Source organism: Narcine bancroftii, chromosome 8 (assembly GCF_036971445.1).
Source record: "Narcine bancroftii isolate sNarBan1 chromosome 8, sNarBan1.hap1, whole genome shotgun sequence".
Taxonomy (NCBI): domain Eukaryota; kingdom Metazoa; phylum Chordata; class Chondrichthyes; order Torpediniformes; family Narcinidae; genus Narcine; species Narcine bancroftii.
In genome coordinates, this window is record NC_091476.1 from 147289133 (window position 1) to 147313734 (window position 24602).

The window sequence follows — 24602 nt, forward strand, 5'->3', positions numbered from 1 at the left end:
TCATTTTTAAAAATGTATTTTGTAAGGTGGTTTATATCAATATTTGCACAATTGATGCTGGTGCAAAACCACGAATTTTGTGACATATTCATGACAAATTCTAGTATTGCTGGGGGATCAGGGAAGGTTCTGGTGTGTAGCAGAAGCAGATTATTAGAGAATCTTTAGGCTTCTTCAGGTGCATTCTCCGCCAAGAATGCGCCTGCAGAAGCGGATTCAGACCTGTGGAAGGGTCGTTCAAGTGGCAGCCCTGGTCATCTGAAAGGGATAGCTTCGAGGGAGGTACCTTGGAGGCACCCTGGCTCCTGTCCCTTCAGGCTGTCAGGGTTGGGATGGCTGGCTGTCAGAACTGGGACAGCTGGCATGGGCTGTCAGCGCGGGGATGTCCCACGCAGGCTGTCCCCGTAATGATCCCACTGCCCCGCTCTCTCCCCACAGCCCTGTATCAGTCCCCACTCTGTAGGGCGGCCGGCGCAGGCAGTCCCCGTAATGATCCCACTGCCCTGCTCTCTCCGCACAGCCCTGTATCAGTCCCCACTCTGTAGGGCGGCCGGCGCAGGCAGTCCCCGTAATGATCCCACTGCCCTGCTCTCTCCGCACAGCCCTCTATCAGTCCCCACTCTGTAGGGCGGCCGGCGCAGGCTGTCCCCATAATGATCCCACTGCCCCGCTCTCTCCCCACAGCCCTGTATCAGTCCCCACTCTGTAGGGCGGCCGGCGCAGGCAGTCCCCGTAATGATCCCACTTCCAGTGCTGACAGCCCGCGCCGGCCGCCCCACAGTGTGGGGACTGATACAGGGCTGTGGGGAGAGAGCGGGGCAGTGGGATCATTATGGGGACAGCCCGCGCCGGCTGCCCCTGCCCTGACGTCCCGCGCCGGGGGTGGGGGGCTGCCAGGCGCTCGCCAGCTGACTGTCATCCCCTTATTCATGGGCCGGGTGTGGGGGGGGGGGGGGGGGGGAACCTCAGAGCTCCGGCGATCATCCCTCCCGGAGGAGGGTTACAAAGTTCGCCTTGCATGCGCCTCCTGTGCTTTCAAGTGGCCTCCCGACAGCCGCATGACATCGGGGGATGTTGCCCACCGGAAAGTGCCTAAACCATTCGGGTGGAGATTTCATTGACTGGACGCTGATAACTGAGCTGAAGGTCTTGGCTGAAGCCCTAAATGTTGCTACTAGAAAGGAGACTGTCTGACCCACTGAGTTTCTCCAGCGTTGTGTCTGCACTTCAACCTCGGTGTCTGCAGACTCCACCTGCAGGGTGGGGGTGGGGGGTTGGTTGGACGACAACGTGACGCGGGGAGAGTGAGTGCCTCGCCCGTCCTGATCGACAGGTGAGGAGGGGTGGCTCCCGCAAGCTCCAGGAATCTTCCTTCCCCCCCACCCCCCAAAGCTAACAGGAGGAGACCAGAGTTTCCAACCAAGTGGATATGCCGCAGCTCCCGACATCGACCCGACCGGAAGGGCAACCTGTCTTAAAGAACAAGCCCGACAATACTGCGTTCACGCAGCAGAGACTGCCGGCTTGGCAGCCCTTCCTATCGGCCGCCTACGTCTTGCCCACCTTCTTCCTGCTGGGCATTCTATTCATTGGGATCGGGCTCGGCCTGTACTTCACCTCCAACAATGTCATCGAGATCGAGGTGAGCGCCTGTTCCCTGTGCCTGTCTCCCTTCCACAGGTCGGTTCCCATTAGTTTTTGCAAAGTTTCAAAAAACTCAATCCGCAAATTGTCTTCCACCTTTCCGTGGTTCTCAAACTTTTGCCTCCCACTCAACCTACCACCTGACTAGGGCACAGAGCGCCCGTGGCATGGGGATTACTGAAAGGGGTCGGTCAGTCGAAAGAAAAAGTTTGCCTTAAGTGATGCGGTCACTTCGCATTTAATGTTAGATTCTGCCACACACTCTGACGCCCCCCCCCCCCCCTTTCATTGTTGCAGCAAATGTAAGTTGCAGGAAGCAGACTCGTGTTTCGCAGGGCACATTACAGGCCTCAAGACTTTTAATTTAACCATCTTAGTGAATTGGCCTTTTCTATTTATATCAGAACAGCCACTTTTGATGAGAGTTATCAGCTTCCCCCCCCCCCCCCAACTTGGGCACACAGCCAGACCTACTGAACGTGGATTCTGGGAGCTCTGGTGTTCCACAAGGATCTCAAGGAATGAAAGGGTTAACAGAATGTGGTGATATGTTTCCTCCATTGTATATAGTTATGATTGTATGTATGCAGCTGGCCCGCCCACAGATGACTTGTACCCTATGACTCCTTTCTGGTGTTCCTGGGCCATAAAGGTCGAGCCACCTTTCCCTTCCCGCCATTCCTATACCTGGATCCGGGCCAGCAAGATTTTTCTGTATATTAAAGCCTATCGTTTCCTCAGTCTTTGTGGATACTGGTAGTGACATACACATATGAGGAGGGTTTATCAGATTGGATACCTCATAGAGGCATTTCGAATGCTGAAAGGCCTGGACAGAGTAGATGTGGCAAGGATGTTTCCCATGGTAGGGGATTCTAGACCAGGAGGGCACAACTTCAGGATAAAAGGGTGTCAATTTAAAACAGATGTGGAAAAATATCTTTAGTCAGAGTGTCCTAATTCTGTGGAACTTGTTGGCATAAGCGGCTGTGGAAGCGAGGTCATTGGGTGTATTTAAGACGAAGATTGGCAGATATTTGATTAGATAGGCAATCAGGGGTTACGGGGAGAAAGCTTGGGACTGGGTGGGATCAGCTTATGGTTAGAATGGCAGAGCAGCCTCGATGGACCTACTTCTGCTCCTGTACCTCGTGATTTTATGATCTGTGGAATCTATGTTAATGATTTGTATTGAAATAAAAGATGGTCTGTTTAGTCAGTTTGCAAATGGCATGAATATTGGTGAAATTCTTGACAGTGAGGGAAGATTGTTAAAGGATACAATAGGATGTAGTTCAGTTGGAAATTGTGTGGAGAGATGGAAGATGGAATTTAATCTGGTCATGTGTGAGGTCTTGTACTTTTGGAGATCCAAAAGCCAATACCCCTGAGAGTATTTGGGTTCAGAATGATCTGGGAGTGCAAATCCATAGCTCCTTGAAGGTGGCACCATAAGTGTCAAGTCAAGTTTATTATCATCCGATTGCACAAGTACAACTCGACAAAACAGGATTCTCCAGACGTAACAACATACATACATACAGACAAACAATGCATATGCAGGACAAGTATTCCTATACTGTATGTTCTCTCACAATAAATCTAAACTTTGAACTTTAACTTGATATTGCAAACTGCTGTTTTGCAATCATTTGCCGTAACAGTTGTATTATTGTACCAATCTGATTTAACTTTAGAAACTCACGAGGGATTGATTGTAATTTCTCTCAATGTTTTACATGAGAAATGTTATCACTTCCCCAGCTTGACTACACTGGTGATCAGACAAACAGCTCATGCCACCATTGTACCAACCATACCATCCAGAATTGCAAGTGCACTGTAAAATTCAAGGTGGACAAGATGTTGGTGGTAAGAATATTGAGGCTCTGGCTAACAGGCACTTCCTTATTTGGTTCATATTTGAATGTGTGACTTTTCATACAGTTTTAACTCTTGTTGCTGAATTCATTTCAGTTGATTATGTAACAAATGCATCTTACTGATGATGTAACAAATGAAACTTAAATTCAACTTTGAAAACTTGATTGTGTTTTCTTCAGCACATCTATTTCAGTAGCAGAGTCCAACATCCACACCTGTTCAGCATGTAAAATGGAGGGCAAATATCTATTCTATAAGACTTTAAAAAGGAATAAGAATACGGTAATGTGTTTAATCAAATTCAGAAAGGTAGAATCTGGCTGTTGGTTCAAGCCAAACCTGTTTAATTGTTGGCTGAAAGAGTGAATAATTGAAAAGCCTAGGTTCAGTTTGGGCTCTTGATTCTTTCTAAGGTTCCTGATTCAAATGGCATTGGCATTGAGAAAAATGCTGTAGAAATGTTTTCCCAGGATTCAGCGGCTTCTTAATTAGACATCAGCTTTAACATTGTCCAATTATGAAGTCATAGAAATGTGGGTAAGGTTCTTTAAAAGGGAAATTAAGTTAGTTTCTCATCTCTCTATAATTTCTTGCAAATTTGCAGGGAATGCATTTTATCTACCTACTATTTTTTTTAACGGTTCATTTGCCAGCTCCCTTAAATGTGTGCCCTCTCCTTCATGACCCTCAGATATGTGTATCAGTTTCTCTTCATTTGTTCTGAATAAACTCCTGTTGATTTTGAACACTTTCAGATGTCTTCTTAAATAGTTCATGTTTATATTATCATACAATTGTAAAGTACAACTGGATGAAACAGTGTTCTTCAGTCATTGGTGCAAAAAACATGCATACACATGCATACACATATGTAAATACATACAGTATTTACGCAGTACAGATATAAAAATAAATAAATATTGTTACATGAACAGTAGAGTCTTGGAAGATATTAGTATAACCAGTTAATCAGTTGTTCAGCATTCTCACTGCCTGGGCAGCAGCTGTTTCTCAGCCTGGTGGTTCTGGCTCTGACACTCCTGTATTTCTTTCCTGATGGGAGTAGTTGGAAGATGCTGTGTGTAGGGTAGTAGGGCGTCACAATTTTGCAAGCCCTCTTCAGATAACAATCCCGGACATCACATCGATGGGAAGGAAGGGAGACCCCAGTGATCCTCTTTGCCACTCATATAGCCCTGTGCATTGACCTCCAATCCATTTCTCTGCATCAACCATACCACATTGTGATGCAGCCAGCCAGAACACTCGACAGAGCTTCTGCAAAAGGTTGACATGATGGTGGAATACCCTCACTGCTCTGTGCTTCTCCTTTACATTGACTTACAGTCTGTAAAACAAAGCTAGTAATTTGTATTTGACTTTTCCCATTCAAGTACTACTTTCACCTTGGACTTTATGGTTGTGTGTGAAAGGCACACTATCAAATCAAACAGATGTGCATGCATTGGCAACCTCAGCTTCTGATGCAAACATGTCTGCAGTGTGAGATGACAGTTGGGTGCATCCACGGGACTTGCCAGGATTTATTGGACCAAAGAAATTAGCTAAAACGTTGAACCTCAAGATGTACTTCCAGTATATTTTGTTATTTCTCAGAATGCCCAGAATGTTTGCCTTTAAATTTGTTCTTCCCAATCAACTGTGCATAATACAAAATCTCACAAGTCCCAATACCCACCACTGCTTCCCCCCCCCCCCCATCTATTTGTTTGGTTTTTACATGAAGAATATTCTTCAAGCTTGCAAGAGAATTCTTCACTCTCCTGTACACAATGCAATGATTTTATTAGTTTTCACAGATCAGGCAGCTGGAGTCTTTAACCATATAACCATTTACGGAGCGGAAACAGGCCATGTTGGCCTTTCGAGTTTGCACCTGTTCACTGATTTTGTGTGCCCTCTTCAGGCATTGGTCCCGGTAGATCTTCATTCAATAACGATGGGCGAATTCAATGCAGGTGGAATCAGATAATAGCAAAACTATGAGCAAACAGATTGGCTGTCTGTGTACCAAAAATAGTTAAACTTGACAAAACTGGATTTATTAAGAAAAGACAAACAATGGACAATATCTCTAAGTTCATTAACTTAATCCATGCAGTACAAGGAAAGAAGACTCCAACAGTGGCGGTTGCTTTTGACACAGAGAAAGACGTTGACAGGGTAGAATGGAATTATTTATTTAAAGAACTACAGCGGTTCAACCGACCAGAGAAATATATTAATTGGATTAAAGCATTATATAATATCTTTGCACAAAAACTTTAAGGAGTTTAATGAAGTCTCAGGGCTGCTCTCAATTCCCAGGTTTCAGTAAGACTACTTCTCCAAACCTAAAAAATCTGACTTAATCCTTTGGGCTCGATGTCCTGGTTTTCAGTGACTACCAACAAGTGCATATACTCCATTTTCCAGGACTGGTTTTACACCAAGCCAACAGCTGGTTTGTATAGTTGTTTGTTCTATACTCGCCAAGGCAAATAGCGCCTTTGGAAGACTACACAAAAGAGTCTGGAAAAACAACCAACTGAAAAACCTCACAAAGATAAGCGTATACAGAGCCGTTGTCATACCCACACTCCTGTTGGGCTCCGAATCATGGGTCCTCTACCGGCATCACCTACGGCTCCTAGAACGCTTCCACCAGCGTTGTCTCCGCTCCATCCTCAACATCCATTGGAGCGCTTTCATCCCTAACGTCGAAGTACTCGAGATGGCAGAGGTCGACAGCATCAAGTCCACGCTGCTAAAGATCCAGCTGCGCTGGGTGGGTCACGTCTCCAGAATGGAGGACCATCGCCTTCCCAAGATCGTGTTATATGGCGAGCTCTCCACTGGCCACCGTGACAGAGGTGCACCAAAGAAAAGGTACAAGGACTGCCTAAAGAAATCTCTTGGTGCCTGCCACATTGACCACCGCCAGTGGGCTGATATCGCCTCAAACCGTGCATCTTGGCGCCCCACAGTTTGGCGGGCAGCAACCTCCTTTGAAGAAGACCGCAGAGCCCACCTCACTGACAAAAGGCAAAGGAGGAAAAACCCAACACCCAACCCCAACCAACCAATTTTCCCCTGCAGCCGCTGCAACCGTGTCTGCCTGTCCCGCATCGGACTTGTCAGCCACAAACGAGCCTGCAGCTGACGTGGACTTTTACCCCCTCCATAAATCTTCTTCCGCGAAGCCAAGCCAAAAGAAAAAAAAGTTTACCTATGGACCCAGTCTGGAGTATATATTATGAAAGGTTAAAAATGGTCAGAGTCCAAATTAGCATTGTCTTTAACAGAGATCTCTTTCATTCAGCAAGGTTTTAACCCTTCAAATTCCTAGTCTGTATCACATATTTGGAAGATCATATGATCATTTTTAAGACCTCTCACTTTTCATAAATATATTTTTTAAATAATGCTTTTTAAATTTACTTTGCATATCCGAAACTATCTTTTTTTAAATTTTATTGGTTTTTATAAGAATTAGATTACAATGAAGAAAAGAGAACAAAACTATATATATTAAGATCAAACAGTATAAACTAGGTTTTCCTCCTCCACTGCAATGAGTGAAAATAAAAAAAACCTAACCTACTCTAATAAAAATAAGAAAAAAACTAACAAAAATCGGCTGAGCAGCTAATCCTGAGGGTTCGGTATATTTTGAGGTTTTTGCTTCCTACCGTAAATCAAAAAACAAAGGTAAAACGATATCTCATCTGGAAGAGTAAATGCATCTAATCACATTAGAAACTTTTACTTCATATGAAAATGAGACATAAAAAGTTGCCATAGATTTTCAAATTTCAATGATGAATCAAATACATGATATCTAATTTTTTCTAAGCTTAAACAAGATGTAATATGAGAGAACCATTGAAACACTGTTGGAGGTCTAGAGTCTTTCCAGCCAACAATGTAGAGAAGGCCCCAACCCATTGCACAGGTACAGAAAAGCTCCCCACGTCTGGGTCAATAACCCCAAAAAAGAGCAGTTATTGGATTGGGTCATAGCTCCACCTGGAGTATAGTTGAAAAGATCCAAGTAAATTTTCTCTGCACTCTTTCAATCTTATTGATATCTTTCCTGGAACCAACACACCAATGGCATCATGAAGAAAGCCTCTACTTCCTCAGGAGTTTGCGGAGGAGCTAGTGGAGTTGTTCAAGTGAACCGGTACGGACTTGAAGGGACGACATGGCCTGTTTCCGTGCTGTAAACGGTTATATGGTTATATATTAAAAATTTCTTTCCAATAGTTTTCCAAAACTATCAAGATGCTCAGTCAACCAGTAAAGTTTATGCTAATTAGAGAGACATCACGTTGATTCAAATTGCACTCAGCAAAACTGAATGATCCAAATTTACATCTGGCTCAAAATGTTCAATGTAATCATTCAAGATGTGTATGAACGTTGTAATATAAATGAAGCATGCTGTCTAACTGCACAGGGCCCTGTTTTCATGTACTATGAATTATCAAACTTCTATCAAAATGAGCGGAGATACAGCATCTCTCGAGATGATGACCAGTTGAATGGGGACATGAGCTACCTAAAGGTAAATGTTCATATACGATAATGAACAGTCGTAGTGATGTTAAATGTTTTCTGTGTATAAACTCACATTCTACTCACCAAACCAAATGCAGGTTGTACATTAGCACAGTTATGCTAAACTTAATTCCAAACAGTAAAGAAAAATTATGAAATGCTAACAAAAAGTAGAAATACAGGTGTGAACATTGGATATCGGCCACCATTAATGTGGAGAAAAAAGTAACACCAATATTACCGTGGGTATGTAAGTGGTTTCTTTTTACCAACGAACATTCCAGCACAGTACAGGCCCTTCTGCCTACGATGTTGACCAGACCTATATATCTCTCTACTCATAAAACTAAACCTTCTCTACCTCCTAAATCTCTAATTTTCTTGTATCCACGCACCTATCTAAGTATCTTCTACCAGCTTCCACCACCACCCCTGGCAAGGCATTGCAGACACCAACTACTCTCCCCTAAACTTTCCTCCTCTCTCACCTTGTACAGGTGGCCTCTGGTGTTTGCTACTCTCGCCCTGGGAAAAAGCTTCTAGCTATCCATATAACCACTTACAGCACAGAACAGGCCAGTTCGGCCCTACTAGTCCATGCCGTAGCAAATCCCCACCCTTCTAGTCCCACTGACCAGCACCCGGTCCATACCCCTCCAGTCCTCTCCTCTCCAGTCTTTCCTTAAATGTAACTAATGATCCCGCCTCAACCACATCTGCCGGAAGCTCATTCCACATCCCTACAACCCTTTGCGTAAAGAAATTTCCCCTCATGTTCCCCTTATAATTTTCCCCCTTCAATCTTAAACCATGCCCTCTAGTTTGAATCTCCCCAACTCTTAATTGAAAAAGCCTATCCACACTTACTCTGTCCCTTTTAAAATCTTAAACACCTCTATCAAGTCCCCTCTATCCATCCTACCTCTGCCTGTCAGACTCCTGTTGACTTCCATCAGGTCACTTTTCGTGCTGCTTTGCTCCAAAGAGAAAAGCCCTAGCTCTGCTAACCCTGCCTCATCAGAGGGAACATTCTGGTAAATCTCCTCTGTGCCCTTTCCACAGCTTCCACATCCTTCCTGTATTGAGGTGACATTCCAACTGTATATTCACAAAACTCCATGCAATTGATGTTTCAGATTGGTTGATGCAGGAATATAGCTGGGAGTATACAGTACATCAAGCAGTGTCCACTAACAATGAATTTTTTTGGTGACATTGATTGCCAAGATACCCAGTTGTAACCTTTATTTTCTCTTAATTGAATCTGATTGACAGGGTGTGTGTTTCCAATGGTATTTCAAGTCATCCCAAATCCAATCTGGATGATTTGGTTTCGTTTATCATGATGTGGATGAAATCAGAACGGAGTTCATTCCCAAATGCTTTTATTTAAATGCAGAATTGAATGAGCTGTGGAGCTCTCTTGCAGTCTGAGAGATGAGCCAGGAGCAGATGAAGGGATTCTTTTACATAGTGTTGCATTATATACACCAGGTATGGCTGTTGGAAACCAGTAAGAACAGTGCAAAGTGCTCACGCTGACCTTGTATAGAGCTGGCCACCCCCGGGCGACGCATCAGTGGTAATGCTCAGGAAACGTTAATGCACAAATGTGGGCCAGAACAGGGAGCAGAAAGAGCATTTTGGTCACCTGTGAGGTGTGAGTGAATCGGGAAGCGCAGGACATGGTTGAGTGAGGTTTGCTTGCAGGAAGAAAAGGTGGGTGGAAGAAATAAAACAAAGATATAGGTTCTTTGCTAAAGGTCATTGTGTCTGTGGCCTCTTTATTTTTTGTGCAGCATGTATTAGCAGTTTCTACAAGGCAATGAATTAATATTATTGGAGAGAAGCGTGGGATGACTCTGGTGTGGTCTTCGCACAGGCCTCTTCCTTCTGGGGAACTATCATAAAACTACAGCACAGAAACAGGCCTTTCAGCCCTTCTAGTTTATGCAGAACTATTTTTCTGCCTCGTCCTACTGACCTGAACTCTGACCATAGCCCTCCATCCCTCTCCCATCCATGTACTTGTACAAATTTTTATTAAATGTTAAAATTGAACCCGCCTTTACCACTTTAGATTGCAGCTCGTTCCACACCCTTACCACTGTGTGAAGACGTTCCCCTTCATGTTCCCCCTAAACTTTGTCCCCTTGCACCCTTAATCCATGTCTTCTGGTTTATATCTCACCTACCCTCAGTGGAAAAAGCCTATCTATATTTACTCTGTCGTGACCCCTCATCACTTTAAATATCTTTATAAAATCTACCCTCGTTCTTCTATGCTCTAGGGAAGAAAGTCCTAATCTGTCTAACCTTTCCCTGTAACTCATTTCTGAAGTCTGGAATTTTATTATTTGTTGCCCTGAACAAATTATTTGTTGTTATGAGGGGAAAAAGTGCCACTTAGTCAGAATCCACCTCATCTGATAATGTACCAAGGGGTAGATGTGAACTTAGCTATAACTAAAAGAGCAATAAATTCTGGAAATATCCAGCAGGCCAGGCAATATCTTAGAGACAAAGACAGCATTAACATTTCAGGCCGAGGAGATTTCGGTGAAATGAGTGTTCTGGTAGAAAGTTGTCAACCTCAAACATTAATTCTGTTTTTCAGTCTAACGTTGCCATTTGGCCTTCGGAGAATTTGGATTTCCAGCAATTACATTATTTTGACTTTATAGAGATAATCTGGCACCTCTTATCTAGGGCATTCTTCAACCTGTAAGAGTCTGAGATGTACCTGCACAGAATTCCTACAGAAACCAGAGCACTTTTATAACTACTGTCTTATATCTTTGGCTTGGCTTCGCGGACGAAGATTTATGGAGGGGTAATGTCCACATCAGCTGCAGGCTTGTTTGTGGCTGACAAGTCCGATGCGGGACAGGCAGACACGGTTGCAGCGGTTGCAAGGGAAAATTGGTTGGTTGGGGTTGGATGATGGGTTTTTCCTCCTTTGTCTTTTGTCAGTGAGGTGGGCTCTGCGGTCTTCTTCAAAGGAGGTTGCTGCCCGCCGAACTGTGAGGTGCCAAGATGCACGGTTTGAGGCGATATCAGCCCACTGGCGGTGGTCAATGTGGCAGGCACCAAGAGATTTCTTTAGGCAGTCCTTGTACCTCTTCTTTGGTGCACCTCTGTCTCGGTGGCCAGTGGAGAGCTCGCCATATAACACGATCTTGGGAAGGCGATGGTCCTCCATTCTGGAGACGTGACCTACCCAGCGCAGTTGGATCTTCAGTAGCGTGGATTCGATGCTGTCGACCTCTGCCATCTCGAGTACTTCGATGTTGGTGATGAAGTCGCTCCAATGAATGTTGAGGATGGAGCGGAGACAACACTGGTGGAAGCGTTCTAGGAGCCGTAGGTGATGCCGGTAGAGGACCCATGATTCGGAGCCGAACAGGAGTGTGGGTATGACAACGGCTCTGTATACGCTAATCTTTGTGAGGTGTTTCAGTTGGTTGTTTTTCCAGACTCTTTTGTGTAGTCTTCCAAAGGCGCTATTTGCCTTGGCGAGTCTGTTGTCTATCTCGTTGTCAATCCTTGCATCCGATGAAATGGTGCAACTGAGATAGGTAAACTGGTTGACCGTTTTGAGTTTTGTGTGCCCGATGGAGATGTAGGGGGCTGGTAGTCATGGTGGCTGATGGTGGACCTCAGTTTTCTTCAGACTGACTTCCAGGCCAAACATTTTGGCAGTTTCTGCAAAACAGGACGTCAAGTGCTGAAGAGCTGGCTCTGAATGGGCAACTAAAACGGCATCGTCTGCAAAGAGTAGTTCACGGACAAGTTGCTCTTGTGTCTTGGTGTGAGCTTGCAGGCGCCTCAGATTGAAGAGACTGCCATCCATGCAGTACCGGATGTAAACAATAACTACTGTAACACTATTGTAATAGTTGAACTATTGCAAGCAACTGAAGCATTTTTTATTGCAATTTGTGCAACACCCATACATTTGGGTCCTTTTGAAAATGGCCTGCCTCCTTGCCATTGCACTCATCTTCATTTTCCTCTCTGAGCGTTTGAAAGACCACCCACAAATTGGAGAAGAAACACCTCATCTTTCAACTGGGCACCCTCCAAGCAGATGGCATTAACATTGACTTTTCTGGTTTCTATTAACCCCTCCCTTTCTTCTTCCTTCTTCCCCCCACCCTCCCCCCCCCCTTGCCTCTGTGTCTCTCTCTTTCTCTTTCCTTTTTCCTTTGTCTTCTTTCACAGAAACAAAATCAATTCTCACCTCTCCTCTAATCCAATTAAGACCTTTTGTTGGTCTGAACTCCTCCCCGAGCTAATCTTCAGCCTTTATTCTGACGCCTTCCTGTTCTTTGCTTATAGCTTGAAGGAGGTTTTAGGCCCGAAACGTCAGTAATATTTCTTTGCATCCTATGGAAGCTGTGAGACTGGTTGAATTCTTCCAGCACTTCTGTGTGTTTTTACTACAATCACAGCATCTGCAGAATTTTGTTTTACTTTTTGTTTGAAAGATTATGCAGGTTGCAGAGATAAGTTTGTGCTTTTGAATGTATCAGTATTTTCCTAACCACCCCCCTCACATCCAATGCCAAAAAAACAAAAAGCCCAAGTCCAAACTGTCACCTGAGATTCAAGTTACTCATGTAATTGTGGTGAACGTATCATCATGGTTTATGAAACAAGCAAAAATCTGCAATGTCATTGGAATCGCCAGTTGGATATTTAGTGGTGCAGATGTGCAAAAAGATCCCAAAATGAAGGTAGTCATTTGATAGCAAGACCCAGTGCAAGCCTGCCAAGTTGACTTTGCTAATGTTCCTTCACTGACTGCTTGCATCCTTCTACAGGATCCTTCTGAATATTGCGTTCCATTTCGCTTGAATAGCAAAGGAGAGCCCATTGCTCCCTGTGGAGCGATTGCAAACAGCATGTTTAATGGTAAGTTCCAACCTCCTGCATTAGAGTTCTGAATCCGTGAGCTGAAGCAGTTTCATCTACTCCAATACTCTGCCAGATATATTGCCTAAGAAAGCGGAGCAGGATAAGGCCATCCGGCCTTATCAATGTGATCATGGCTGATCTGATGATAGGCTCATCTCCACCCACCTGCCTTTTCCCCATTACACTTAATTCCTTGACTGTGTAGAAATCTATCCAACCTTATCTTAAATGTATTTACTGAGGTAGACTTCACTGCTTCAGTAGACAGTAAATTCCACAGATTCACCACCACCTGGGAAAAGCAGTTCCTCTTCATCCCTGTCCTAAATTTACTGCCCTGAATCTTGAGGCTATATCCTCCAGTTTTGTTTTCTCCTATCAATGGAAACATCTTACCTACCTCTAGCTTATCTATGCCTGTCATAATTTTATATGGTAGCTCTGTTGCATTCAAAATTAGTATTTGGCAGCATGGAAAGTGGCCATTCCACCCATTGCAACCTTGCTGGCTCTCGGAAAGACCGGTGCCATTTGGCTGGGACACACAAGATGTTGCAGATGCTGGAATGAGGAGTGAAACACAATCTGCTGGAGGAAGAATGGTCTCCATAAAGGATTCTGACCCAATACTTTGACCATTTTTTCTGCCACTGATCCTGTTCAACCCACTGAGTTCCTCCAGCCCCATTTCCCTGCTCTCCTCGTCATTATTGTACACATATTCTTCTGCCACCTCCTGTTTAATCCTGTCACAGAATTCTAATTGAATATTTCACAAACTTAATATTGTATTTTCTTCTTATTTTTCCAAATTTTCCTCTTTGGTCATTAGGTGAAGTGCAGAGTATCGTTGACAAACTGGCTAACTGTAGACTTCTTTGTGGGAGGTCTGGGATGGAAATTGGAGCCCAGTGAAAGGGGTTATTTATGAGAAAAGCTCTTTAAGCTGGGTAAGGGAGGTAGCAATAAAGGAAGAAAGTTCCCCCCTGCCTAGCAGGCTGCCAGATCTGGCTTTGTCTGTGGTGATGGCAGACGTGGGTCATGAAACAGACTGGATTCCCAGTCAGTTTAACTTGAGGGAGAACTATTCTGTGCCATAGCAGAGTAGATGGTGGTGCTGCTACAGCACAGCTCCAAGCGCCTGAGCTCAATCCTGACCTCTGTGGGGTGGGGGGAAGCATCTGTGTGGAGTTTGAATATTCTCCCCATGAATTGCTGGTTGGTGGGAAATTAAATCCTGTAAGTTACCCCTTGTGAAGGTGAGTGGAAAAAGAATCAGGGGTGCTGAGGGAGAATAGGTTACAGGGAGATAAATGGGAGAAAAATACAGATGAGCATGCTCTGAACATCAACAAAGGCTTGATGGGTTAAATGGCCTCTTTCACTGTTAAAAGGAAGTTCAGTGTCTCTCCCACACTCCAACAGTGAACTTGTTACCCCACATCTTTACCCCATTTCTCAGTGACAGGCCAGAGATGTGGTTTTAGTGTACAGAGATGTACAGAGATGCTTTTGATGTACAGAGATGTGGTTTTAGTGTACAGAGATGTTTTTGATGTACAGAGACGTACAGAGACAAGCCAGTGACATACAGAGACGTACAGTGACAGGCCAGTGATGTACAGAGATGTACAGAGACAGGCCAGTGACGTACAGAGACAGGCCAGTGGCGTACAGAGACAGGCCAGTGGCGTACAGAGACAGGCCAGTGACGTACAGAGACAGGCCAGTGACGTACAGAGACAGGCCAGTGACGTACAGAGACAGGCCAGTGACGTACAGAGACAGGCCAGTGACGTACAGAGACAGGCCAGTGACGTACAGAGACAGGCCAGTGACGTACAGAGACAGGCCAGTGGCGTACAGTGACAGGCCAGTGACGTACAGTGACAGGCCAGTGATGCACAGAGACGCACAGTGACAGGCCAGTGATGTACAGAGACAGGCCAGAGATGTGGTTTTTGATGTACAGATCAGTATTGTTCTTCTCTTTCAGATTCCTTTGTGGTGTATAAGCTGAATAACACTGGGCCTCAAACCAGAGTCCAGTTAAATGCCAAAGGGATTTCTTGGTGGACTGATTACAACATTAAATTCAATAACCCCGAGACAGATAATGGAACCGATCTACAGCAGGCATTCGAGGGTAATGTTATCAACTCACAGAGTCTTACAGCACAGAATGCAATCAATGTTATGAATGTTCCCACTAACTGAGTGGAAATTTATAATGAACTTTCTTCGGCTCAACGTCATTTTGGGTGGCTCGTTAGTGGCTGGAAAGGCTTTTCAAGATATGTTGCTGGAGATCCAGATGAATGCCAGTTTGGTTGGCATAGCGGTTAGGGCGATGCTACTACAGCGCCAGAGACCGAGTTCAAATCCGGGACTGTCTGTAAGCAGTTTGTACGTTCTCCCCGTGTCTTCATGGGTTTCCTCCAGGTGCTCCGTTTTCCTCTCACCATCCAAAACGTATGGTGGTTGTTGCTCCTTTGGATGTAATTGGGCAACATGGGCTCATGAGCAGGAAGGGTCTATTACTTTGGTGCATGACTAACTTTAAAATTTATGCTGTCCTTTCCACTATAAACAAGGTTGTGACTACATTCTACAACTGGAATTGCTTTTGGCTTTCAATTTAATTTATTGATGTATAAGCAGGATAAACACAGATCTTGTTCAATATCTTGTACTGCCAAGGATTCGTGTCTTGCCTTCTTTGGTATAAAATCTCCTGATATTATTCATTCTTTGAATGGCATGGAAGATCTGGGTTTTCTTCACCGTGAGGAAAAGAGCAGAATATTTATGGGAACACTGCCACCCACAATTTGGCCTCCAACCCACATACCTTCATCAATTGGAAAGATATTTTTTGTGGGTCTAAAACGTCTCTCACACAGCTCATAAAATCTGTCTGGATACAGCTGTTAGATTACTTTTACTCTCATAAAATGTTCCACTGTTAATGGTTCTTCCACCTCACTCATGAGAGGGACCAATTAATCATGAGAAAGTTTCGTGATCAACATAGAACATTACAGCACAGTACAGGCCCTTCAGGCCTTGATGTTGCGCTGACCTATAAATTCCTACCGAAAAAAGAGAAATATCTCAACCCTTCCTATCCCGTAACCCTCTATTTTTCTTTCATCCATGAGCCAGACTGAGAGTCTCTTAAATGCCCCTATTGTTTCAGCCTCCTCCACCACCCCTGGCAAGACATTCCAGGCACCTACAACTCTATGTTTTTTTTTTAAATTAACCCTGATGACTCCCCTAAACTCTCCTCCCTTCACTTTGTAGAGAGGTCCTCTGGTGTTTGCTACTCCTGCCCTGGTAAAAAGATGCTGATCTTATCTATACCTCTCAGTATTTTGTAGACCTCTATTAAGTCACCTCGCATACCTTCTTCAGTCCAAAGAGAAAAGTCCCACTAGCTCTGCTTACCTTGCCTCGTAAGACGTAGTTCCAGTCCAGACAGTATCTTGATTATATTAATTTATTTTTCTTTGTCAATATTAATCTTCCTGTTCACAGGAACTGTGAAGCCTATCAACTGGCCCAGGCCGGCCTATGAGTTGAACACAAACCCAGCAAATAATGGTTTCAAAAATGAAGACTTCATCGTCTGGATGAGGACAGCAGCCTTGCCTACGTTCCGCAAACTCTATCGTCGTATCGACAGAGGTCTTGAGCCAGGCAACTATTCTGTGGAAATCACTTACAGTATCCTTGCAATGTGAAGAAACAATAATCAGGAGGACTTGTTTCTCCTGACCCCCCACCGCCCCAATCCCCAAAAGGAAACTGGTAGTTTGAGGCTGTTTGATGTCCTGTCCCACAATGAAGAATGAAGCAGTCACAGCCATTGGAACCTCTGCCACAGTGGACCATTATCTCCATCATTCTGTTCAGGAACTTCTCTCCCACTCTGCTAACTTGTAAGATTTGGAGAAAAAAATGTATTTCAGACATTTTGCTAACTATAGACATCATTCTGTGGTGCACTTCCCAGTCTAGGAAATGTATCCTGAGAAAAATGAGCTGGCTTTCTAATAGCCTTAATCAATTATTTCCAGGAATAATAAAAATATGTTTTTGCAATCCAGGTAAAAGTTTCAACGAAACATCAGATCCTTGACAGTAAGTAACAGGCTACTATGTGGGGGAAAAGTACTTCTCCATTGGTTATATTTCCATTCTGGTCCACAGCTAAGAGTCCTAAACATAAAGCAGTGACTAATAAACGCTATATAGCTTGACGAACGCCAAATTTGAGTCATGGAATTTTACAGCAAGGAAATTAGCCCTTTGCCCCAACTTGTCTACTCTAATATCCATGCTGCATTTATTTGTCTGTGCTTGGCCCATCTCCCATGTAGCGTTTCCTTATCCATACACTGTCTAACACTAGAGGTCACATCAACAAATTTAAGGAAAGGAAGTTTAGGGGAATCATCAGGGGTTAGTTTTTACACAGGGAGTTGTGGGTGCCTGGAATGCTTTGCCGGGGATGGTGGTGGAGGCTGAAACATTAGGGGCATTTAAGAAACTCTTAGACAGACACATGGATGAAAGGAAAATAGAGGATTATGGGGTAGGGTGGGTTTAGTACTTTTTTTTTGGAAGGGATATACACAACCTCAAGGGTTCAAGGACCTGTTCTGTGCTGTATTGTTCTATGTCTATGTTCTAATGAACTTTAAATGTTACATTTGTCCCTGTCACTTCCTGTGGCAGCTGATGCCACATACCCACCTCTCTGTGTGGAAAAAAGTGCTGCTCAGGTTCATTTTAAATCTTTCCCCTCCAACCGAACCTCAACTCTCTGGGGTTCATGCTCCCAAAGTATCAGAGAAAGAAAGCAGGGGAGTGGGAATAAGCAGAAGGATGGATCAGCTCATGATGGAATGGTGGAGTGGATTCGATGAGCCAAAAAGCATACTTCTGCTCCTATATCTTAATGGTCTTACAGTAAATGAGGAGCCTGAGTGGAGGAGATGTGTTATTGAGTGTATGCAAGTGTAGGCTTGTGTGAATGTGAATTCCACCAGACTAGTTGGCTCTTTCTTCTTCTCTTTTTTTTTTAAATTTTTTTATTTTTCACACTATAAACCACATTGATCAAGATACATACATTTTCCCTCTTGAACATATACAGTGTCGTTTTCTCCCCCCCCCCTCCCTACCTCCCTCCCATCTCTTTCTTCTTTTCTGTACATGATTTATTAAGCAGCTTTTTTTATAATGAACATTTCTTCAATTTGTCCTGCATTTAAAGAAGTCTCTCCTGTTGCTGGGCTCCAAAATCAAACTTCTGGAGGAACTCAGAGTGTTCCATCCTCCTCAGATGTTGCCTGACCTGCTGAGTACTGCTTTGTTGTAAAAACTGTCCTGCTTCACCGATGACTTTCTGGAATGGAAATATGCCATCTGTATGTCAAACCCAGCAATGTTGCAAACTGCAATCTGCATCGGTTTAGGGTCAGATACAGGTATAAATGCTAATATTGTTAGCAATGTTCACATCTCATAAATCAATAAGAATCAATGTAACTCGACAGACTGTGATACTTGAGTAATAGGGCAGCACCACCTTCTCAAGGATAATGCTGATCTTGCTTTTGACGATTGAATCGTGATGTTAATGGTATGAAGCCACTGACTGTGGCCTGTTTCTCCTTAACTCCTGACTTTCCCAGATTATCCGGTGATCAGTTTCAATGGACAAAAACGTGTAACTTTCAGCACCATTTCCTGGATGGGTGGAAGGAATCCGTTCTTGGGAATTGCTTACCTTGTGTGTGGTAGTCTCTGTATTGTTTCAGCAGTGGTAATGTTCATAGTTTACATTATGTATCAAGGAAAGCATGTGCCCACAGAGGACTAGTAATTTAACATCATTCAGCTGTCAAAGTTGTGACAGTTGTGTGTAGTTCCCACTACACTTTACATGTATATTTACTACATTAATCTTTGGCAATGGACCACAGTCTTTCATTATTTGAACTGTAATATACTTAGTAAAGATTAAAATAAGCAATTAAGTTTAAGTATAGGCCAGGTAATTAATATATTCATTTCAATAGATCTATTTTCCTTGTGAAAAATGACTTTGAAATTTAGATGATTTGACTGTAAAGTTTATTGTAAGGAAATATTCTGTATTCATTGGTTGTACATATTTATTAAGCTGTAAGTAAAGTCCCTTTGAAATTTTTTTCCAAGTGTTTACTCTCAATATATTCATCATGGGTATTTCTTAAATACCAATGGCACTTATTTCCAGGATCTACCATCTCTTGTGTTCCCAATATCTTTGATTGATAGAAAAATAATTAGTTCTGGACTTAAAATATCAAGTGGTGAATGGTTAATTTTGAGATGAAGAAATTTCCAAATTTTGCCAATCACTGAAGTATTTTTTTAGACCATTCATGAAAGGCATAATTTTTAAACTTAATTGTTCCTGGATATACCAACCAATGAAAATAGAAACAAATTAATCAGCTTGCACCATTTTGAATTCCAGGGAATGTAACCCCAATTTGTGTAATATCTGGCATTCTGGTTGGTCTACTCCAGTGGTTTTCAAACTGCCGCCTTAAACTCGCATTCCACGTGAAGCAATCCCTATGCCATAAGTGCTCTGTGATTGGTAAGTGAGTGGGAAGGGAAGGTTGAGAATCACTGCTCTAGACCCAATTGGTACTGAAATATTTTGCTTGAGAAAACTTGTTATTGGCCCCCATTTCCTTTAAAGTTACAAAACCATGAACATAACGAGTCAATTAGGTACGATTAAAACAGTGGTTTTCAAACTTTTTCTTTCCACTCACATATCACCTTAAGCGATCCCTTACTAATCACAGAGCACCTATGGCATAGGGACTACCACTGATCTATTCTGAGTGCAAAATATCCTTCACAAGATGTGTTAATGAAAACCTTTATGAAAAGACTGGTATTGCATGACAATCCCAGCATCTGCAGACTTTGCTGTTTAACTCCAAAAAGATTGTCCTGCTTTTGGTGAGCTGTTGACGAATCAGCGAGAAGGAATTGAAAATTCATTAGGTGCTGTCAGCAGGTGAAAGCACAGCTTACTTGAAAAGCCAGTTTTAACATCAGTAATTTACTTATTTATTCTACTAATGAATAATCTCAATCATATCAGTCCTTATCGAGGGGTCAGCAGTGGAAAAGGTTAAGAACTTTAAATTCCTGAATGTCAACTCTGAAGATCTATTCTGGGGCCTCCATTTCATGAAGAAGGCTATACTTTGTGAGGAGATTGGGGAGACTCTTGCAAATTTCTACAAGTGTACTGTGGAGAACATTCTGACTGGTTGCACCACTGTATGGTTTGGAGGTGCCAATGCGTGCGCAGGACTGGAACAGGCTATAGAGAGTTGTGAACTCGGCCAGTGCCATCATGAGCATTAGTCTTCACTCCATTAAAGTCATCTATAAAAGGCAGTGTCTCAAGAATGCAGCCTCATTTCTCAAGGACCCTCACCACCCAGGCCATGCCCTCTTCTTACTGCCATCATCAGGAAGAAAGTACAGGAGCCTGAAGACAAAAACAGGTTCTTCTGCTGTCAGATTTCTGAATGGACAATGAACCACAGGCACTCCCTCACCTCTCTCTTGCACTCATTTATTTTCTTAATGTAATTTATAGCAATTTCACACCTGTGTCGCTGCTGCAAAACAATGAATTTTGTGACACATGTTCATGACAATAAATTCTGATCCTGATTCTGAAATCTACACAATAGCTCCCTGAGAGATGTATGGGGTATCTTGTAGCCCTGAAAGAACCATTTATTCTGGATCAAAATCATTAGATTTAAGCTTTGGCATTCTAACATTGGAAGCTGTTCACATCATCTTTCAATTTAATTGCCATCAGTTCTCACTTTTCAGGACTGAGCCATTTAAAACAGAATGTCTGTTTCCAGTGGCTGGGTGGCTATGTATATTAATCTGAAGAAGTGTTTGTTGTTGTTTCCAGTTTTTTGCTCTATTTAGTAGACCTCTTGCATCTTAACAGAAAAGTTGTAGGTTGTAGATCTTCAGCCTGAATTCTCAGCTGTGGAAGTCCTGAGACATGAAAGAAGTGTAAAAAAAATCATATGGCATGATGGAAAGGAACTGAGTTTTCACTCAAGTTTTAAGGTAATATTTGTTGCTTGGCCAACGTCACTAAAGACAGTTCAGAAGGTCAGTATCTCCTTGGTTTTTGTGGCAGCTTACTGCGCTCAAATTGGTCCGCAGTATTTGCCGTTTCTGCAGTTGCTCTGTCATTTGTCTAACAAAGCTTTGTATGTGGTATATTCCTTTATACTTTATCCTTTTTCTATTTTGTAAGGTTGCCAACTTTTTGTGACCCTTTTTGTGTATGTCTCTGTGGTCTTGATTTCATCTCTGTGACAACAGGAAAGTGACACAGGTAACAGACAATGCGCTGTAGATCAGTTTCCTCTTTTACTTCACAAAAGGTAGGGTTGGCTTCTCCTTCAAGTTCATTATCATCCGATTGTACAAGTACATCCTGACGGAACAGTGCTCTCTGGTCCTCAGTGCTACGCAACCAGGAATAACACACGTACTGACAAAAAAATGCGTACTCAGGACTAGTATACAAATATCTAAATAAATAATGTTGCTTTGTTAATGTGTGAGTCTGGGATGGTTATTGTGAGCAGTTCCATTGGGCGTTCAGCGATTTCACTGTCCGAGAGAAGAAGCTGTTCCTCAGCCTGGTGGTTCTGGTTCTGATACTCCTCTATCTCTTCCCCGACGGGAGCACTGAAGGATGCTGTGTGCAGGGTGGAAAGGGTCCTCAATGATTTTGTGCGCCCTCTTCAGACCACAATCCTGGTAGATATTGGGGGGTGGGAGGATAATTTTCACAATCCTTCAAAAATTCTTTTTTAACAAATTGTAACTTTTCCTCAGCAGAACCTGCCTTCTATTGCATCCTGTCACAACATGATGACATCATGTTTTTTTTACATCCTTGATATTGGCTTTGGGATGGCTTTTGCTTTGTTGCAATTTTTTCCTGTAGCTTTACTTTCTCCGGACAAGCTGAAGCATCAGGTACAGTACAAGCATTGCTCTGTTTGGTCATTATAATCTCTGGAATGTCAAGCAAACAACTGGAATTTCCTTTCTGGGATGATTGTCAAGAGCTCGATTTGTTTTTTGAATTATCAATCAAAATCATCCGCTTAAAAGGCAAGGTTCCAAAAAAGCTTCTGTTATTTTATGATTGTAAATGTACTGTTTGGTATTAATGGCTGCATTCATGCAAAAACAAAACACAAATTGCTTTGGAATTTAATCTGGTCTTTCAAAACAACTGCTACCTGGACATAGGATGGGATTAAATTCCTTCCAACTGATCTCAATAGATAATTGGATAGGTATTGTTTAGCCATAGAGGGTAGCCAGACATGAGTTCTGCTGAGTTAGCTGTGGTCTCCTGCACACAAACATTCAAGTCGAGTAACTAAGGTTTACTAAAGATTTAGTGAGACTTTTTGGACACAGATGCTTGAACTCCCATTGAAAATGATCCATGTGGTAATACATGTGACTCAGGTGGCAGAATGCGGTCTTCAGCCAGAAGGTTAAGGGTTCAAATGCCATTCCAGCACTTGAGCATGTACATCTTAAAATCTTACCTGGTGTTTGAGTGATAGTGATAGTGAGGTCTAAGAATGGTTAAGTGAGGAGCAGACTATACTCTTGATTTCTTTTAAACCAGTTGAGTTTTGGGTGTTGGCCACAATTACTGAAAAACCTTGGTGCATACCATTTACAGGTGGCTAAGGGTAGTTCTTGACCATGCATTTGATTTCCTATTAGGATTTGCAAGAAGTTAAAACCATGCTTGCTTGCTTCCTGAGGCTAATACTTCATTCAATATACTTCAAACATCCCATCTACTCATTTTACATCCAAAGTGGTCTAATTTCTCTGCCGTATTTTTTGAGTTCATCATGTACTTGTTTTGCGCCGTCATGGGCAAAGGTTTGTGACATCAGAGGCTGGTTGTGACATAATTAAGAAGGTGATGTGCCTGGAGCCTTCATACTTCCAGTCTGTTGAGAAAAGCTTGTCATTGTTACCTTCTTTGAGCTGATAGGGAGGAATTTGGTGGTCATTACCTGGTAAGACCTCTCATTTTTTTAATGCCTTTTTCAGTTTAGGAGTCCAGATTCCCTCCGTGCCCATGAGAAGTGATAAATGGATTACGTTAAAAAAAAATCAAGTTTGTTTGTAGTTATTGAGCCGGCTGAAGTGGTGAATGCAGGCTCAATATTAACATTTAAGAAGAATTATGGACAGGTACAATACATGGATGTGAGGAGTACGGCAGGCTATGAACTGGGTGCAGGTTAGTGGGATGAGGCAGAATAATAGTTTGGCACAGATTAGATGGGTTGAAGGGCCTGTTTTCTGTGCTGTCATGTTCTATTTTTATCTGCTTACTACAGGAAATTTAATATTTTAAAATTTAGACATACAGCACAGTAACAGGCCATTTTACCCACAAATCCATGCCACCCAATTTACACTCCCGATATATTTCAAATGGTGGGAGGAAACTGGAGTCCCTATGGAAAACCCATACAAATGCCTTAGAGACAGTGTGGGATTCAAACCCTAGTCCCAATCGTTGGCGCTGTAAAGGCGTTGCACAAACCACTATGCCGACCCTATCTGACAGTGAAAAAACTCCCAGATTATGACATACAGTTCCTTAATTTCAGATACAATGGTCCTTTGGATCAAAGAACTGGATAAGGCAAGGAAAATGTCCAGAACAGGGGCACTACTCAGTTCAGTTGGGAAGCGAAGACAAAAAAGTCTGCCGATACTGGGGTTGAATGCAATGCACCAATGTGCAGGAGAAACTCAGCAGGTCACCCAGCGCCAAAGGAAGTGAAAGGGTAAACTGGTATATGAAAAAAAAAGACAGGTGCCCAAATAAAAGAAAGTGTGGAGAGGAGGGAGGAAGGGGAAGGAAGAAGAGGAGCATAGGCTTACAGGGAAGACGTCATAGATGAATACAGGTAGGAGAATGGAAGAGAAGATAGCTGAGAAATGAGAGTGTCCCCATTGTTTGAGGTAACCCATTTCTGACTCACTGCACTAAAAGTGTGCTGCAACAATATGTCCGGCTGAGGAAGAGTGGTGGCCCTCTCCAAAAAGAAATGTTGCTTAACGATTTGAGGCTTCAGGCAGTTCTGAACTTGAAATGTAAAATACCTAATTTTGTGACAATAATTCTAAAGTATAAACACACACACGTGACAAGTGACTACCCTTCAAGAGAATTTTCTGATGCAGCGTCACAACCCTTAATCTCCACAGGTGCTGGTGGACTTGCTGAGTTTCCCCAGCAGTTAGCTTTTGCTGCAGATTTCAGCATCTGTACTTTTGTTTTCCCAAATAACCTACTTGGATAGTAGCCATAAGAGCCATTCTAGAAACGCGTCTTTGTCAACGGAAGGGCTCAGGTTCTGGATAATCATCAGTTCCCTGAAATAAAAAATCTTAAATGTCTGTTT

General features: G+C 43.0%; 1 protein-coding gene across 1 annotated transcript; it reads left to right on the forward strand.

Annotated features, from left to right (window-relative positions):
- The first annotated feature begins 1087 nt into the window (after positions 1-1087).
- tmem30b (transmembrane protein 30B) lies at positions 1088-19234 on the forward strand. The gene is made up of 7 exons (XM_069895210.1): positions 1088-1642; positions 3409-3516; positions 7991-8098; positions 12918-13008; positions 15008-15157; positions 16552-16740; positions 18717-19234. The coding sequence occupies exons 1-7, from the start codon at positions 1430-1432 to the stop codon at positions 18902-18904; spliced, it is 1047 nt and encodes a 348-aa protein (XP_069751311.1). The 5' UTR covers positions 1088-1429; the 3' UTR covers positions 18905-19234.
- The last annotated feature ends 5368 nt before the right edge of the window (positions 19235-24602 follow it).

What these genes read in the sequence shown, in the direction of transcription:
- tmem30b (XM_069895210.1), top strand. Translation starts at nt 1,430, where the DNA reads ATGCCGCAGCTCCCGACATCGACCCGACCGGAAGGGCAACCTGTCTTA. An exon ending in ACAATGTCATCGAGATCGAG is followed by an intron (nt 1,643 to 3,408) that starts GTGAGCGCCTGT and finishes TCACTTCCCCAG; the next exon opens with CTTGACTACACTGGTGATCA. An exon ending in TCTACAGCAGGCATTCGAGG is followed by an intron (nt 15,158 to 16,551) that starts GTAATGTTATCA and finishes TCCTGTTCACAG; the next exon opens with GAACTGTGAAGCCTATCAAC.